Genomic DNA, 17,667 nt, shown 5'->3' on the forward strand with positions numbered 1-17,667 from the left:
TCTTGTTTGTGTAGTTGTTGCTGTTATGTGTTGTTAGTGGTCTCTCAGTGGATTGAATCCTCCATCATAGATAAGTAGGCCGATACTATTTTCAGATAACTTTATTATCCAAAATGATGGAGGTCTGAAACATACAAAAAGTAACATTGTAAATAAAATCAACTATCTGTTGGTAAGACATAAGTAATAGACTAACAAGTAAATACATAATCCTCTAATATAGGCCGGAAGTACTGCATTTACTTTCAGTACTTTCCCATGTGCAAATAAATTATGTTTTTGCAGTTGTATGATGTTTCATGACTGAATAAATGTGAATTGGACAACAAAGTTGAAAAAGCTAACTAGGATTGTTTGCATATTATATGCAAATTTGTGGTTTCCCTCATCCTAATATTATTACTAGGGTAATACATAATTCATAGCGCTATCTTCATATATGTCATCTTAATTTAGTTTTGTTTTTGTTTTCTATTTTCATAACCATTTTTTAATCAGTCATTATCAGGAAAATCCCCAACGCATATTATGGTGTATGTCAGTGTCTTGTTGTATTCTTATGTCAAAGATTTCCTTTATTTTCAACAAATTTTCTTTTGCTTCAACTTCAATAGGTGGTGCATGGAAGGTTTTATCAGGTTTACGTGAAGGTCAAACACAAGTGGATAATCCACAGAATCAAGAGGCAGCTTACTGGTCACATCCCATTGATCTGCATTTAACCACAAAAGGACTTCAAGGTGATGTGTCACTTTTAGTGTTCCCTTCTTTAAAACTTTTTATTATATACTTATTATATAGTAAGGATGAATTATTTTTTAAAAGTATAAAATGTAGTTGTGCCATAATATTCATAAAAGATGGATAACATTTTCAGCTGTTCAGTTGATGCTACTACCAATATTAAGTTTTGTGTTGAACATGTTATTTTGTTTGATTTCCTCATAGGCTGGCCAAAGGTACATTTTCAAGTGTGGCATCAAGATTCTTTTGGAAGAAATGAATTATATGGTTATGGTTTTTGTCATATTCCAACCTCACCTGGAATTCATGATGTTGAATGTCCTACATGGCGACCAGCTGGAGAATTCAGGGAACAAGTGTCACAACATTTCCTTGGAGGTGGTCCTCAGCTCAAAAACCCAGACTTAATATACAGTGGTGCAGATAGATACAGACTTCATACTGTGGCCATGGGCAAAGTTCACTTACAGCTTGGGGTAGTCCTCAGGAACTTTGATAAATATGGAATCGAATGCTGAATTTGGTTAGATATTTTCTGATCTTTTTTATTTATATTTCTTCAGAAAACATGTACAATTATAATTCATAGTTAAAGTAAAAATATGTGTATAGTGACCTATGAGAGAAAAGAAATTGCTGATGGTCACAACAGGCAGATTTTATTTATATTTAATGATCTGAAAAAGGTAAAAGAAAAAATGGCTAGATATTCATTTGAATTCATAATCATTTCTCGAAGACATTTTAAGGAAATATAACAAATTTGACATCTCAAATGCAGTGATATAAGAATAAGGGCTACTCCAGTAAAACATGTGTCCGACCCAAGACTCCAGATTTTGTAAAGGAGTGTGACAATTTATAAGAATTATATTAGAATCTAATTGATAATTTCTTTCAAAGTAAAAGGCAGGACCAAACATTTGATAGAAGTGATTCAGTTTGGAGTTTTGAGGTCAAGTAGATGTTTTAATAAGCAAGTCCTTTGATGTATTTTAATGTAATTTGGCAACATGTATATTTCATGATGTGAATGACTTTGCCACACAGAGATGAGGGAGGATGAGGTAGAGACCTGGTAAACACAGTATACCATTTAGTTTGAGATAAATTCTCTTATGTTCAATTGTTGTGAGCATGAAACAGTAAGTCAAAGGTCCTGGGTACAAGTTCTAGTGGAGGCATTGAAATAAATTACATCTTCATACATGATGGGATATTATACCTTGTAATGGACTCGTAACCAAATCATTACCTTCTGGCGAATATTTGTATAATCTTTCTTATCATCAGTAAAACTGTCTAGAGAGTTTTGTTACTGCAACCTTTGAAAATACCCATATGCAAGCTGTATAGATAATGCATATATACTACACAATATTGTAATAAAAGGTTATTGAATGTTCATTTGTTCCTCAACAAATTATTTAAGATGCTGAGGTACATGTAACAGGTTGTGATTGTAAATTTTAGATAATTTTTCAGTTAACATTACATCTATGTATTAACTATGTCAATCCTCAGTGTTGTGAAAACTGTTATCAAGGCTAGCCAATGTCATTACTTTAAAATAGCACAGAACAAGATCTTGTATAAATTGATCTTGTGTCAAATAATCCCATTTCATCAATTCATTGATCATGTATAAAGTTGTTCGCTTCAGATATCGAAAACTATTATACAATGCTGTAATAATATTTCAAAATGTGGAGATGCACAAGTCTAGAAGTGAAATTTCATTTACTTTTCTTATACACGTGTTTCAATAAAAAGTATTTACATGTACTGAAATATTTATTTCAATCTTTTTTTTTTATCATTTTGCACAATTTTTAAAGAGTTATGTTGCTAGCTAGGGTTTCTTGGTTAAACTAGTTTGACTAGGGTTATTCATTTATAAAAAAATCCCTACTGACTTTAATTTGCTTTTCTGATGAACTGCAATGAAGCTGTTCATGCCTGTTCTAAAACTTACATGTCAGCCTTGATACATTCCACAAATGTTTTCAGGTGACAACAAGCCCGTCCATAATTGAACAGGCCCAATCTGTGCATTCAAAGCAGTTGCTTCATTGACATGGGAAATAACTCTTAAGCAAGAAAAACACTCTTTTGTTAATATTTGTTATCCATTATATTAGGGAGCATTAAAGTTGAAACATTTCTTTATGGGTTAAATATGTTATAACATGATGCAAATGATATTTTTCTTTTATGATTAATATATATGCATTCAGCATATTTTGTCAGTCATATTTTGATTCATACATGTGGTACATTATAGTTTCTGAATTGTATTTAGTGTACTCTTTGTCATATACTAAATTGCAGAATGAGTTATGAAAATCATTTTACCACTCAAAAATCATTAAATAGGTTTAAAATATGCAATAGTTATTTCTTTTGTTTTAGTATGCGTGCTCAAAGTGTAAATGAGCTTATGCCCAGGTGCAACGTCTGTTGTCTATCCATAGAGCACCAACCAACTTTGTTCAAATGAATGATCTTGACTCTCTGTCAAGGTCATAGGGTCAGATGTTTGTCCAACGACTTCTAAAAAACCAAAAGGCTCAGGACATTGATATTTGGCCTGGAGCATGATTGGATGAAAGGATACCAAGGTTGTTCACATGAATGATCTTCACATTTAAGATCACAGGTCAAATGTGTTTGGAAATCAAAATTTCTTCTTTTGCAATGGGCAAAAGGTCCTAGGTTAATGGTATTTGTGTTGTAGCATATATGGATAAGCATTCAAGTTTACAGAAATTGACCTAGCAAAGCCTTCTGGGTAAATTGCAGAGCACGTGAGCACTTCAGACCTATTGATCCTCTTGTTATCCTAATAACAAGTTAGCAATGAAACAAAGTTTCAACATTAAATCAGGTTCTGAATTCTTAACATAGGATGCATGTTTTGTTGATGAAAATGTATTTATTGAATTAGATTCAAAGCCCACTTTCCTCTCTGATCAGTTCCCACATTTAACACAACACTAATACACAAACACAAACCTACTGGAGAGAGAGCCATCCAGTACTTCTACAGAAGTAATGACAACAAACTTTATTTTTAAAATCCAAGATAGCTGTCTGCCCAAAATTAACATACACAACAAGGAACCAAATATTTTGTGTCTACATATGAAATTTGAGAAAAATCCTTTCAGAAATAGTGATAACAAACTTTAAAAACAAATCAAAGATTTCTGTCTGTCTTTTAGTTTTTTCTGTAGGTTCCAAAAATGAACATTGCAACATGGGACCAAGGAGAACATACACATGAAATAAGTGATTGATCCATTCAGTACTTAATAGAAAATAACTTTTGTGCCAAGAAGTGTTTAAAGAACAGATTGTCAAAGGATGGACCACTGATGATGGACTAAAAACAATAACTACATCAGAGAGAAGACTTTGTTCAGCAAATGAGTTTTATTAATAACAAGTTTTATGCAGTACTATTTTTTCAATTCAACTGATCTTGATTTAAGACACAGTTAAAAAGTTACATGAAACAGGTAATCACAACAATAACATTAAATATGTGGATCATTTCACTCTGATGGGGTCTCATTCTCAAAGGGACAATATTGGGATGGGTCTATGAAACCTGATGGTATGTATTCCTTTTCAATCTCATTATTTAATAAGGCCATGAATTTAAATCTGATTCCCATCTTCTCAGGGTGTGTTAACATATGATATTGGCTCAACAATGTTTTGGCTGTCTCTTCGTCTTTGCTATTTTTGATTAAAATCTGAAAAATATGAAAGAATGAAAGGATTTAGTATAAAGTCGATACATGTATGTACCAGGTATACTTTGCCAGAAAACATTGTCTCACATCACAAATTAATTTTCGAGTCAAAAATGCATTATTGAGACTGTATTATAGTACCTGTAGTGAATTAACATGATCTTACCTGAAGTATACGTATGTGCCTAATATTACCCGTAGTGTATGTGCCTAATATTACCTGTAGTGTATGTACCCAATATTACCCGTAGTGTATGTGCCTAATATTACTTGTAGTGTATGTACCCAATACCTGTAGTGTATGTACCCAATATTACCTGTAGTGTATGTACCCAATATTACCTGTAGTGTATGTACCCAATACCTGTAGTGTATGTACCCAATATTACCTGTAGTGTATGTACCCAATATTATCTGTAGTGTATGTACCCAATATTACCTGTAGTATATGTGCCTAATATTATCTGTAGTGTATGTACCCAATATTACCTGTAGTGTATGTACCCAATATTATCTGTAGATGTATGTACCCAATATTACCTGTAGTATATGTGCCTAATATTATCTGTAGTGTATGTACCCAATATTACCTGTAGTGTATGTACCCAATATTACCTGTAGTGTATGTACCCAATATTACCTGTAAAGTATATACCAGATCTTATCTATAGTGTATGAACTAGACCTTACCTGAAGTGTAAGTACCAAATATTGCCTGTAGTGTATGGACCAAACATTACCTATGGTTATGGTACCAGATCTTAATGCATGTACAAGATCTTACCTGTAGTGTTTGAACTAGATCTTGCCTCTAATGTATGTACTTGATCTTGGCTATAATGTATATACCAAATCCTACCTGTAGTGTATGAACTAGACCTTACCTGTAGTGTATAAACTAGACATTATATGTAGTGTATCAACTTGACCTTACCTTTAGTCTGGCAAGAATGCCCATGTTGTGAAGAAATTCAGACTGAGATACAGGACCAAAGACTCTAGCTGCAGCAAATAAACAAGAGTATCAGTGAAACTGATGAATGTTCACTGAAAACAAATTCATTTGACACAAAATTTTAACAAATGGCAATAATTCTGTAAATAGGGGTTGCAGACTCTGAATTTGGTACACTGCATATTCTTTTAGTATGACCAAAGTTTACACATTATTTCATATTATCCTAACATCTAAAGCTATGCTCATGACAAAAAAAAAATAATGAAGTGTAATAACTCTGTACTGAGGGGTCATGGCCTTTGACTTTACCGCACTGCACCTTGCCTTTGTCTGACTGATTTATACAGCACTCTGTATTGTAATTAAATGTAGGAAGAGTAATGCTTCAGACATAAATTTTTTACAAAGGGCTATAACTCTGTAATGAAGGGGTTGAGGGCCCTAACATTTGTACACTGTATATTGTTTTGGTATGATCATTATATACACAAAGTTTCATTATCCTACCTTGAATGCATGCAAAGTTATGCTGTGGGCAAAATATTTTTAACAAAGGGCAATAACTGTAATTATGGGGTCAAGGACCCTGAATTTGGTACACAGCAATTTTGTTGTAGTATGATTAATGTATACATTGATGCTTGTTTAACTGCGGGCAAACTTATGTTCCAGAGAAGAAGTTTTTAACAAAGGGCAATAACTATGTAATCAATATGGAATTTGTTTCATTTTTTTTTTTTTAAATATTCAAGTGAAAGAAAATATTACCTATTGGTTCTGCCATTGACTTAAGGTAAGCAAAGTCCACATCGGCTGTCAAATCAGCTGTCCCAGGATCCTTTAGTGCATTATGCTGTTTGTGATTCTTAAATGCCTGCAATATACAACAGTTACATTTTTAACATCAACACAAAATACATATTCCTTTAGATGTCAAGAACTGCCATATAATCACAAAAGACACTATAACTGACCTAGTCTTGGTTCCATCCTAAATAAAGATTGATGTGATGTCCTCATACCTGCATTGACCGACCAATCATTATATAGCATTGTAACGTGTAATTCTATTGATATGATAAACAAAAGGCCCATGGGCCTTTAGGGTCATCTGACTATAAAGACCTATAATATAAAAGAAGCCAAATAGTGTTAAAAAAAATTGCTCAACAACTCTATAGCTTAAAAAGAATACTTGCACTACACAAATGCCATTACTTCAGACAATACATGCTTCAGGCCTAATATCAAGACCCTTGACCTTTTGGTTATTGAGAAGAAGTCGCTTGAGAATTTTAACATATTTGACCCTTGTGACCTTGAAAGTGGGTCAAGGTCATTCATATTAACTTGGTAGTCCATCCTTTTTTCATAAGCAGGAGATGCTATGGAAAAAAACACACCGACAGTGATCCATCAGAAATGATGGTGCCTGCTTTTGAGTAACAAATCTCACCAGGTTATAGAAATATTCATATTATCTTACTCTAAATGTGTCTGTTTTATCTCCATCATGGCCATAGTCTGTGATGAGAGAAAAACCCCCTTCCTCTTCTATTCTCTTTGCTAACTCCATTACAACGACCCCGCTTACTGGTGAAACTTCTACATGGTTACGTGGGTCATTTGGCTCTATATGCTGGTAAAGAAAAACAAAGAAGTTGATGGTATATTATAAGAAACACATTCATTTATTGTTAACTTTATGAGGATGGGTCATATAACATCAAAATATGTGATTTTAACAGCATGTTTCCTACTTGTATTGATCAAACTATTTTTCTCTGGTAGTTCTCATTATATTTTCAATGACTTTCTTATAAGTGATTGAACTTTCTTGTCTGTGTTAGATCTAATTGTATCTTGCCAAATATAAAGACAGCCATAATGTATACTGTTAAATCATTCATTATCATGGTAGTTTTATTATTGTTGATTTTGTTGGTACTCCCATTCAACAAATGTCCCCAAACTGTTAATATTACTATAACTACCTGGACAGATTAATTGAGGTATGATTATCCACTAAATCAAGAGTCCACCAAATAGTATTTATTGTAAATAACAATTTTACAGTTTGAAAAATATTGTTATTTTTCCTAAAACTATCGATGAAATCGTCTTTCCTTTGATTCTGTAGACAGAACTTTCAGAATCTTTACAGGACTGCCAGTACTGAATTTTTACATTAGAAAGTATTTCAATATAAAATCTGTTTAAACTCAGGACTCTCGAAATCATACGTCATCATTCCAAATGGAAAGAATTCTATTCCTTATTCTATTTATAGTAGGTAGAGTACTAATAATTATGATCTATGTTTGGATAATGACATCACTACATAAAACCTTGAATTGGTAGACATAGTTGCTTTAATAAAATAAAACACTGAAAAATACCTATTCACAGTTAATATGACTACAACAGATGAGCTCAATTTCCTACCTTTAAAAATGCTTTTGCTGGGAATGTTTGACCACCAGCAAGGACATATTTGAAATCTGCATCTGCCTTACCAGCAGCTATCTCATCTTCATTTGATTTTCTGGTATTAACATCAATCATAACTTCACGCCATCCTTCTTCTGTTTTCTGAGAGAAAAACAAGAGGCCCACTGGCCTTAACGATCATCTAACTATAAAGACCTATATAAGTCTTTGGCAGAATTTGCATAAAAAAATTACTCAACAATTCTAAAGCTTATATAGAGGACATTGTTAGTTCATAAAAAAAAATTCTGCAAAATTGAGATCATATTCTTTATCCATACTACTGCACAATGCCATTACTCTGGACCTATTGCTTGTTGAAAAAGAAATTTTGAGATCTCAACTCATTTGATCTAAGGTCATTTCTTTGAATAAATAAGTAGTTCTTAATCAACATATGTGAAAGAATCAATATCAACAGCCTGGACCCTTTTATTATTGGGAAGTGACTTTTTAACACATTAGACCCCTGTGACCTATAAAAGTAAAAAGGTCAATTACATGAACAGAATTGGTAATCCTTCATCCCAGCATGCCACAGGCCCAAAATCAATACCTAAAGCCTTTTGGTTATTGAAAAGAAGTTGGTTAAAGGATTTTGACATATTTGACATGTGAACTTGAAACATTGTCAAGGTCAACAGTATGAATAAAGTTAGTGGCCCTTCATCCCAGCATGCTACAGGATCTATATCAAAACCTTTGGACTTTTAGTTATTGAGAAGAATATGTTTAAAAATATTTCAACACATCTGACTCCCATGACCTCAAAAGCAAGTCTTTAGGTCAGATGACTAAAAAATTAGCCATTACAAAAATTGAAGAGGCTCACAGATTGTCTAATATCGACGCTGTCATTTGATATCTGTCCTGTAAAAGTGATTTCCACATCATAATCATAATACCTTACATATCACTAATAATCACTTCCAAAAAATATGGCATGAATATTTTGTATAAGTGGATATGTTGAGTGCTATTTATCCAGGTTCACAATATGATGATTGACTGTGTGGTGAAAAAGAGTTTATTCAGTATCCAACCTATTAAAAAGAATTCACATATCAAATACTTACATGAAATTTAAAAATTGGTAGTGCATCAAAGAATTCATTTGCTATATAACAGGAAAATCCTTTAGGGACTTCTCGTAGATCCTTATACCAGCTAACATTTGGTCCATGTCTAGACTTTGCTGTTTTGTATGGAGGTTCTACATTATCTACATCACCCTCGACCACCTTCCCTGGGTTGCCTGTCAATTTCTCTTCTTGTAGCTGTGACATCTTAGGACTTACTTCAACCAAATGTAAACTAACTTTTTCTCCGAAGGCTGGAAACTGAGCAAATGTCTAAAAGAAAATGATTGAAAATCTTCTTGAAAGTAACTTATATAAACTATCACCAGACTTACATTTTGTTTGAAAAAACAAGACCGGAAAAAATTTCAAATAGATTGTACAGTATCTCTTCCAAAAATTGTGTCTTGTACAATCAAAATTTATATAATGAAAATTTTTAATGAAATACTGTAAACAAAAGTTAAAGTTTTTGTTCTGAAAGCAATGTTCTAAAATTAAGTTATGTAGTGTTTTATAGAAAACTTTGCAGGTACAACAGCTAATCTGTTTGTGCTAATTTGATGAAATATGATAATATACTTTAACAAGAGATCACAGACTGATCTTGGTGGCCACCATTGTTTAGTCTTTATTTGTGCTTCAAAAGTTGATCTTTTCCCTTCTTTTCTACCTTTTTTCTCCATTCATGTTCTAAATTATATGTAATCTAAAAATTCCTCTTAAGAAATAGCAATTGCAATCGTTGACTGTCAAATCCAAAATTACCACCTACAAATCATTTCATTTTTTCTAATCCGTCCGAAAATCAAAAAGGCACAACTAGGGACCAACAGTGACCTCCATAAGAAATTTGAGAAGAAATCCATCCTGCACTATTCAAAAAATAGCGATAACAAACTTTCACTGTTAAAATCCAAAATGGCCATCTGTCAGCCATTTTGATTTTCTAATCAGTCCCAAAAACAAAATGGCACAACTTGGAACCAAGTACAATCTTCATATGAAATTTAAGAATGATCCATAAAGTTGTTTTATGGATTGATGGATGACGCAACACGGATGTTGGGCCATTTGAATAGTGAAGTGTATGATGATGGTGGGCTAAAAATGGAATTTCTTAATAGCTTTGCATTTGATTTATTTTTCTCTTGTGATGTACAAGCATTAAAATGTACATAAGAAAATACTGACTTTGAAATGAACATATTGTGGTAACCTTGTCAATATTGGAAATGTTTACCACTGTGAAAACCAGCTTAAAAAGCTCATTCTTACCCGCAGCATGTCATCAGCAAGTGTTCCCCGTCCAGGCCCCAGCTCAACTAACTGGAATAAAGGCGGCATCCCTGACTTCATCCACTCGTTAATGCACCATATCCCAAGGAGCTATGAAGATAACATTTTAGAATATAATAGACATGTATGTGTTTGGTAAGTATTTAAATGCCATTTCTTTCAGAATTTTGATTTTCATTGTTTTTTTCATTTTTTAAATCAAAGAATCATTGCATTAGATGATTAAGCTTAATAGAATATCAGTAAAAATACAATGGCAATCCCATAATTCTGTTTTGTTGAAATATGTTCCATTCACATGTCTGTTCTACTTCTTCACCATCAGATTACTGTAAAAACATTACTTTTCAGTGAGTTTTATTTTTGCTGAATATGAGGTAAAACCACAAAATTTGAGTCACTTGCACATATATGATTTTACAGTCTATGAACTAAATATACACCGATTCTAAACATTAATGTAATGGTACTGAAAACTATTACGAGAGTATAAACATGTGTAAATATGAATGTCATACAAACCTCGCCAAACATTTGGCTAACTTCCGGTGAAGTAATGAAGTCACCCTCTTGTCCAAACACATCCTTCTTCATGTAGTAACCCTGTTGATTTAAATTTTTTTTTATAAAAAACATGTACTAATATTGAAATAATGATATGAATAGCTAATGTAATGTCAACCATATTTGTGGAAATATCAAAGAAACAAAAGGCCCATGGGCCTTAATGGTCATATGACTATAAAGACCTATATATGAAAGAGGCCAAATTGGCCTATAGTAAATGGCTCAACTACTCTAAAGCTTACATAGAAGACATTGTTGGTTCATAAAAACATTTTCTGCAAACTTGAAACCATATTCTCTATAGATGCTACTACACAAATGCCATTACTCTGGACCAACTGCTTGTTGGAAAAGAATTTTTAAGATCTCAGCTCACTTTACCCAAGAGATCTTGAATATAAGTGAAGGTATTTTATTAAATAAATTGCAAGCCCTTCATTGACTTATATTATGGAGAAGAGGTGGTTTGAAGTTTTTAACACATTTGACCCCTTTGACCTATAAAAAGAAAGAAAAGGTCAACTACATGAACAAAATTGGTAATCTTTCATTCCAGCATGCCACAGGCCCAAAATCAATTACCAAAGCTTTTTGATTATTGAAAAGAAGTTGTTTAAAAGATTTTGACATATATGACCCCTGTGACCTCGAAAGTAGGTCAAGGTCAATAATATGCAAAACTTGGTAGCCCTTCAACCCATCATGCTACCAGCCCCATCAGCACCCTGTGCCTTTTGGGTATTGAGAAAAAGTTGTTTAAAGATTTTTACACATATGTCCCCTGTGACCTTGAAATTGATCAAAGTAATTCATTTTGACACACTCTAGCCCTTCATCCAATCATTCTACAGCCACAATATCAGCAGCACCCCGGGCATTTTAGTTATTGAGAAGAAGTTGTTTAAACATTTAAACACATTTGACACCTACAGCCTTGAAAGTAGGTCGAGGTAATTCACTTTTACAAAATTGGTTGCCCTTCATCCCATTATGCTACAGGTCCCAACAGCACCATGGAACTTTTGGTAATGGAGAAGAAGTTGTTTAAATATTTCAACACATCTGACCCGTGACCTTTAAAGTAAGTAAAGGTCATTCATTTTAAGCCCTTCGTCCCATCATTCTACGGCCCAATATCAGCACCCTGAGTCTTTTGGTAATTGAGAAAAGTTAATTTGAATACAAAGTTTACACATGGCAGGCAGCGCACGACAACAAACGAAACATGAAGGATATAAGTCATCATGACCCTTTGGGTTAGATGATTTAATAACCAGTAATCCTAATTCATGTGTGTACATACTACATCCATGTGCTTCAGATTTCTAAACAGATTCTACAAGCCCTGGGTTCCACATATATTCAGTTTATACAAATACAAAACAAAATCCAACTTTGTTTTAATAACACACTCTTTCTTTTAGACACAGACATTCAAAAAGAAATTGTTTAAAGTGGTTTTCACAATATCTGATTTCTATTTCATTTTCTCAAATTTATCATCTAATAATAAGTCTAACAGGTGAATTTCTGACTAAGCAAGTGAAATTTTTTATCACTTTCAAAACATGGAATAGTTTTGCTAACGACACCTGATCAAATTTCAGAGCCTTTCTTACAGGAAATACATGTACAACCTTTTAATACAAAGGTTAATCATGAAAATGCAAATCTGTTCATTACATTTTCTACATGATGTTATCAGTTGTTATGATCCACCATTGTGCAATTTAAAAAAACTTGTCTTAACCAAAGGTATGCTGAAAATAGAACATATCTATAACAGGTGCATGACCTGATAAAATTACAACAAGAGGCCTAATGGCCTTAACAGACACCTGAGTTACAATGCTGTTGTTCTTCTTGTAACGAGTCATAGAAATTATCTTGTTAATAGAGAAAGATTACTTGCGGAAATTGCATCAACAAACTGATGTAGGCCTACATGATGGCCATTTTACGAGCGGAAATCCCAGATACATGACGTAACATATGCTCTGCTTTTGATAATGTTTTCTGCATTGAAAATATAAACCTTTTGGGGGAACACTGTACATTCTCACAACATCAACCGAATATCATACTCATTTACAGCATGTTCCAAGATAAGATTATGAACATGTTTTTAATGCAGGAGTTCCAGTATGGCAGGTATAATCTGTAATTTTACCGAAATAGCAGTTCATTAGCAAAATGTAATTTTACGGAGATAGCAGCTCTAAGATTAAGAAACAGGGGAAATGTGAAACCTTGGGGTCATGAAATTTAAATTTTGGTAAAGCACATTAAGGTCTTTCCATCCATGAAGAGTATTTGAATGGGGGAATAATTTTTGAAGTTTCGATCAATTTGACCCTTTTTGGCCCTGCCTCTCAAATCCCTGGAAGTGGGCACATATAATTTACAATTTAGATGCAGCTTTGTATGGCAAGCCGTTTTAACATTTAATCCTATTTCCTCTTAAGGGGATAGTTTTTTCACTTAAGTGAAATTCTTTTTCACTTAAGTGAAAAACAATTGCACTTAAGGGGAAATGAAACATAATGCAAATTATTAATACAACTTAAGGGGGAGAAAATCACTTAAGGGATTCTTTTTTTCACTTAAGTGAAATAAATCATAATGCATAATAATGTTTATTTCCCTTAAGTTTAAAAGAATTTCACTTAAGTGAAAAAGTGATATGTGCTGACATAATGCTAAATTACATTCACTTAAGGGATATTTTTTCCACTTAAGGTAAATAAAACAGTCAGTATGCTATCCACCCCCATTTCAAAATGGGAAGAGCCACTTCCTTTAACCTCGTTTTTCAAACTAAATGACAAGAAAAATATAGAGCATAAACAATTTCAAATGAAAAGGATCAATTTAATTAAAACAAAATTAATAAATCAATAAATAAATTATCATTTTAGTGAAAAAAAAAAAAAATTTATACCGGTAATCCAATTAGTGAATTCATTTTATTAAAATAAATAAATAAGTAAATAAATTGCAATTATTAACAGAAATTAACATTTATTATGAATCAATTAATGAATTTTAATCTATTAGCCAATTTTGCAAATAATGTATCAAATCATACTGAAAATTATCTATAAATTATTAACCAATTTAGGAGAGACTAAAAATAGTCCAAAACTTCAGTAGTTCCAATTCGAACCAAACTGTTTGCCGTAGTTTGCATCCCTTAAACTCGGGGAAGAAGGTCCTGGTGGTTGAGCATTATTCTGATTTTATCAGTCTTGTATGCAACACACCACTTTGGCTTCCGACTCGGGCTAGAAGGGCGGTAATATGGTCCCTGTATTACCAATCGGCTGGTCTAGTCTCCAGATGACAGTGGCTGAGGGGCAATCGCAAGGGCATTTAAATTTTCTGCAATTTATACTTTGCGAGTATATCACTTGTGCAACCCTGACACTTAGGCGCTGGAGATCCGTGCCTCCAGAAGTGTCCCCTTGTTGGGCTAGAGTTCATGATCATGACATCCCGTGTGTATTTCACTTTCTCCTGTCATCCGGGTCCTTGAGAAAACGTCACCACTTATGCGTCAGAGCAAGTAGAGACCAAATATTTTACACTTTTTACAGAGAGAATAGAGAAAGGGAGATTATGATAAATATCAAAATCTATTTGAATTATGTATATATTGCTAAGTGAGACATTTTAACGTTATCTTCATTTTAGTAGTTACTACCATGTAGAAGTTAACTGCAGGTCTACAGGGATAAAATTTTTTAGTTCAATACAGAATTACTTCCTGGTCAGAATAAATATAACAAAAAAATAGTGTTAAGTATCTTCAATTTTTATTTCCATTATGTATCATTTCACTTAAGTGAAAAAGATTTTTATTTCCATTATGTGTTATTTCACTTAAGTGAAAAAGATTTTTATTTCCATTAAGTATCATTTCACTTAAGTGAAAAAGAGTTTTATTTCCATTATGTGTTATTTCACTTAAGTGAAAATAAAATTTATTTCCATTATGTGTTATTTCACTTAAGTGAAAAAGATTTTTATTTCCATTATGTGTTATTTCACTTAAGTGAAAATTTTTTTTATTTCCATTATGTGTTATTTCTCTTAAGTGAAAAAGGTTTTTTATTTCCATTATGTGTTATTTCACTTAAGTGAAAAAGATTTTTATTTCCATTATATGTTATTTCACTTAAGTGAAAAAGATTTTTATTTCCATTATGTGTTATTTCACTTAAGTGAAAATTTTTTTTATTTCCATTATGTGTTATTTCTCTTAAGTGAAAAAGGTTTTTTATTTCCATTATGTGTTATTTCACTTAAGTGAAAAAGATTTTTATTTCCATTATGTGTTTCCTTAACTTATATAAAAGAAATCTATTTCCATAGTTTCTTCCCCTTACCAATCTTTTTTATTTCCACAATGTGGTTTTTCCGGTTAGTGAAAAAAAAACTAAATTCATACATGTTTTTCCACTAATCTGAAATTAATGTTGGGGATCATCATAGTGAAATACTTGTACAAAATCTTGCTTTGATATAAAAATATTGAGGAATATTTGAAGGTATATCTGACTTAATATGAACAGCCATTTTGTTATTAGCCAATCTCCATGAATCAACTATCAAAAGACATTGGGCAATCAAAATTTATGCCATAGCTTATATAAATATTGATTAAAAATTTGCAAAACTAAATGAGTAATTTTTATCAATAAGAAATAGAAGAATTCTTATACCAATTGGCAAAAGATAGTCTTCATGAAAATTACATTAATTAATATCTCGGTTAAATCATTTGTTTTAATCAATCCCTTATCCTTACAATTTCAACATACGAAAAACATGAACAAATTATTTTTGATTGTGTATGGAATGGCTAACCAGATGAAGTTAAAGAGACCAATTTCAAAACAGCTAATTATGTATTACAACATACATACACCATAAATCTATTAAACACATACATGTACATGGTTGTTTCTGTTTCTTCATTCATTTTGCCACACGACGCAATCGACCAGAGAAAGCGAATCTGATTGGTCAGATAGAAAATACCAAATGATTGGTTAATAAAATGGATTAGTCCAAAACTGTTGAAGAAGGTAGGTGTTCATACATCCCACTGCTTGTTTAAATTCACTTAAGTGAAAACGATTTTAACTTAAGTGAAATAATAAACCTCTTAAGACTTATAAAAATTATTTCACTTAAGTGAAATAGTTTTACACTTAAGTGAAATAAATCATAATGCGAAAAGATGTTTAATTACCTTAAGACAAAAATAATTTCACTTAAGTGAAATAAATTTATTCCACACTTCATCTTAAGAGGAAATAGGATTAAATGTTAAAACGGCTTGCCATAGCTTTGGCCATGGAGGGTTTCTCTTAAATTTCAGTGAAATTGGTTCAGGGGATTATGAGAAGTCAAAAATTTTAAAAGATTCATGGTGCACGCTGCATGATGCTGGACAAAAGACGATCACAATATGACAAATGATTGCTGACAGGAATAACCTACAGATACAGGGTTAGTGAGGACCTCCTTCATGTATTCTGCCACGGACATTGGCCCATTGACTTGGATACGAGATGTCAGGTACTTTGTGAGATCTGTAGGCTGTTGAGATTGTGTAGCTGTACAGAAACATCTATGGGAATATCTTTTGGCCACTGCAAAACACAAAATTTTACATCGTAAACTGGGAAAGAGGTTTATATCATATACAAGAGGTAACTGTGATATACATTCCCTGTATATGTATCATACAACACTAATACATTAAAAAATATCTGCATATTTCATGCAGATGCAGTGTAATAACTAAACAGAAAGACTTGGAGACACTGGTCTGAATATGGTCTGTCCATATATCTCTAACTTTGGAAAAAGTATGGTAAAGTTTCACTTTTACAATGAAAATAACGCATCACAAATGTCTATAATAAATACAATATTCCAAATAATGAAAATATTGTGTTGCAATATCCATAAATAATATGTCATTCATGATGGATGGACAAGTGGGTGACATGATTAATAACCAGTGCAGATGGCTAGGGTGTGATTTATACATTGGATGTTAAAAGTTATATGGCAAATGCCAGGTCACCTGTCATAACTCTAGCATGCATGTGCATATTTGTTTTTAAATTTTTGGTATTCTAGATCTACTTTCCTTCAATATTTCTCTATGGGCAAGATTAGTGATCAATTTTGTCACATTGTGGTAAACAGTTTCTTTTCGTTTCGATAATTCTCCTTTTTCTTTTCTTAAACAGATAAATCTGATTTTGAAGAGGAGACCATACATTTCAGAGAAATCATTTAATATACACGTAGACATATGACGAATTGATGACACTATGTCCATTGCATCATGTTTGAAATGACATCGGTATGTTTTATGTGATTAGCTTCTACCAATTGAAGTACCGGCGTCTGAAATTATTTTGCCTCTTCACCTAAATAAAGTTTTAAACTTATGATAAACTGTTTCTGTTGCAACTGACAGATTGTTTAGGCAATTCTTCCAAAAATTGTTGTGTTTACCTCGAAATAATCGATACAACCGCATATTCGTTAAATTGTTTTGATTCTGAAATGTGCTGGAGGTCACGTTTCACCAACGAGGAAACCCCTTGAAGAGGGAATCCCCGCCTCGTTTCGAATATAGTTGCGCCACGTATACTTTAAGCACTGCCTCTTTTATTAATGCGCGTTTTATTTTTACCAACATATGATACAAAATAACACGTATTGGCAGTGATAGATATTAAAG

The 17,667-nt window shown here is 32.6% G+C and overlaps 2 protein-coding genes across 2 annotated transcripts; one reads left to right on the forward strand and one right to left on the reverse strand.

Annotated features, from left to right (window-relative positions):
- Window positions 1–614: 614 nt before the first annotated feature.
- LOC132560941 (B9 domain-containing protein 2-like) lies at window positions 615–3,011 on the forward strand (the record flags this gene model as incomplete). The annotated part of the gene is made up of 2 exons (XM_060225645.1): window positions 615–740; window positions 949–3,011. Coding segments are annotated over 2 exons (440 nt in total), but the record flags the coding sequence as incomplete, so codon positions are not given.
- Window positions 3,012–4,160: 1,149 nt separating this feature from the next.
- On the reverse strand, window positions 4,161–17,521 carry LOC132560949 (protein arginine methyltransferase NDUFAF7, mitochondrial-like). The gene is made up of 10 exons (XM_060225654.1): window positions 17,439–17,521; window positions 16,407–16,558; window positions 10,854–10,934; window positions 10,311–10,421; window positions 9,030–9,305; window positions 7,909–8,055; window positions 6,950–7,102; window positions 6,232–6,337; window positions 5,440–5,507; window positions 4,161–4,505 (listed from the first exon to the last, which is right to left on the reverse strand). Exons 1-10 carry the CDS (start codon window positions 17,461–17,463, stop codon window positions 4,302–4,304), a joined length of 1,323 nt encoding a protein of 440 aa, XP_060081637.1. The 5' UTR covers window positions 17,464–17,521; the 3' UTR covers window positions 4,161–4,301.
- Between the last annotated feature and the right edge of the window lie 146 nt (window positions 17,522–17,667).

This window comes from Ylistrum balloti, unplaced genomic scaffold, assembly GCF_031769215.1.
Source record: "Ylistrum balloti isolate Yb309-2 unplaced genomic scaffold, AGI_CSIRO_Ybal_v1 Utg371132, whole genome shotgun sequence".
Lineage (NCBI taxonomy): Eukaryota > Metazoa > Mollusca > Bivalvia > Pectinida > Pectinidae > Ylistrum > Ylistrum balloti.

Bases quoted from the DNA above. Each gene is read 5' to 3' on its own strand.
- LOC132560949 (XM_060225654.1), bottom strand. From the start codon at position 17,463: ATGCGGTTGTATCGATTATTTCGAG. The intron at 8,056-9,029 runs GTAAGTATTTGA...TTTTTCTCTCAG, and splicing joins TACCAATTTTTAAATTTCAT to AAAACAGAAGAAGGATGGCG. The intron at 6,338-6,949 runs GTAAGATAATAT...TGTATATTGCAG, and splicing joins ATAAAACAGACACATTTAGA to GCATTTAAGAATCACAAACA.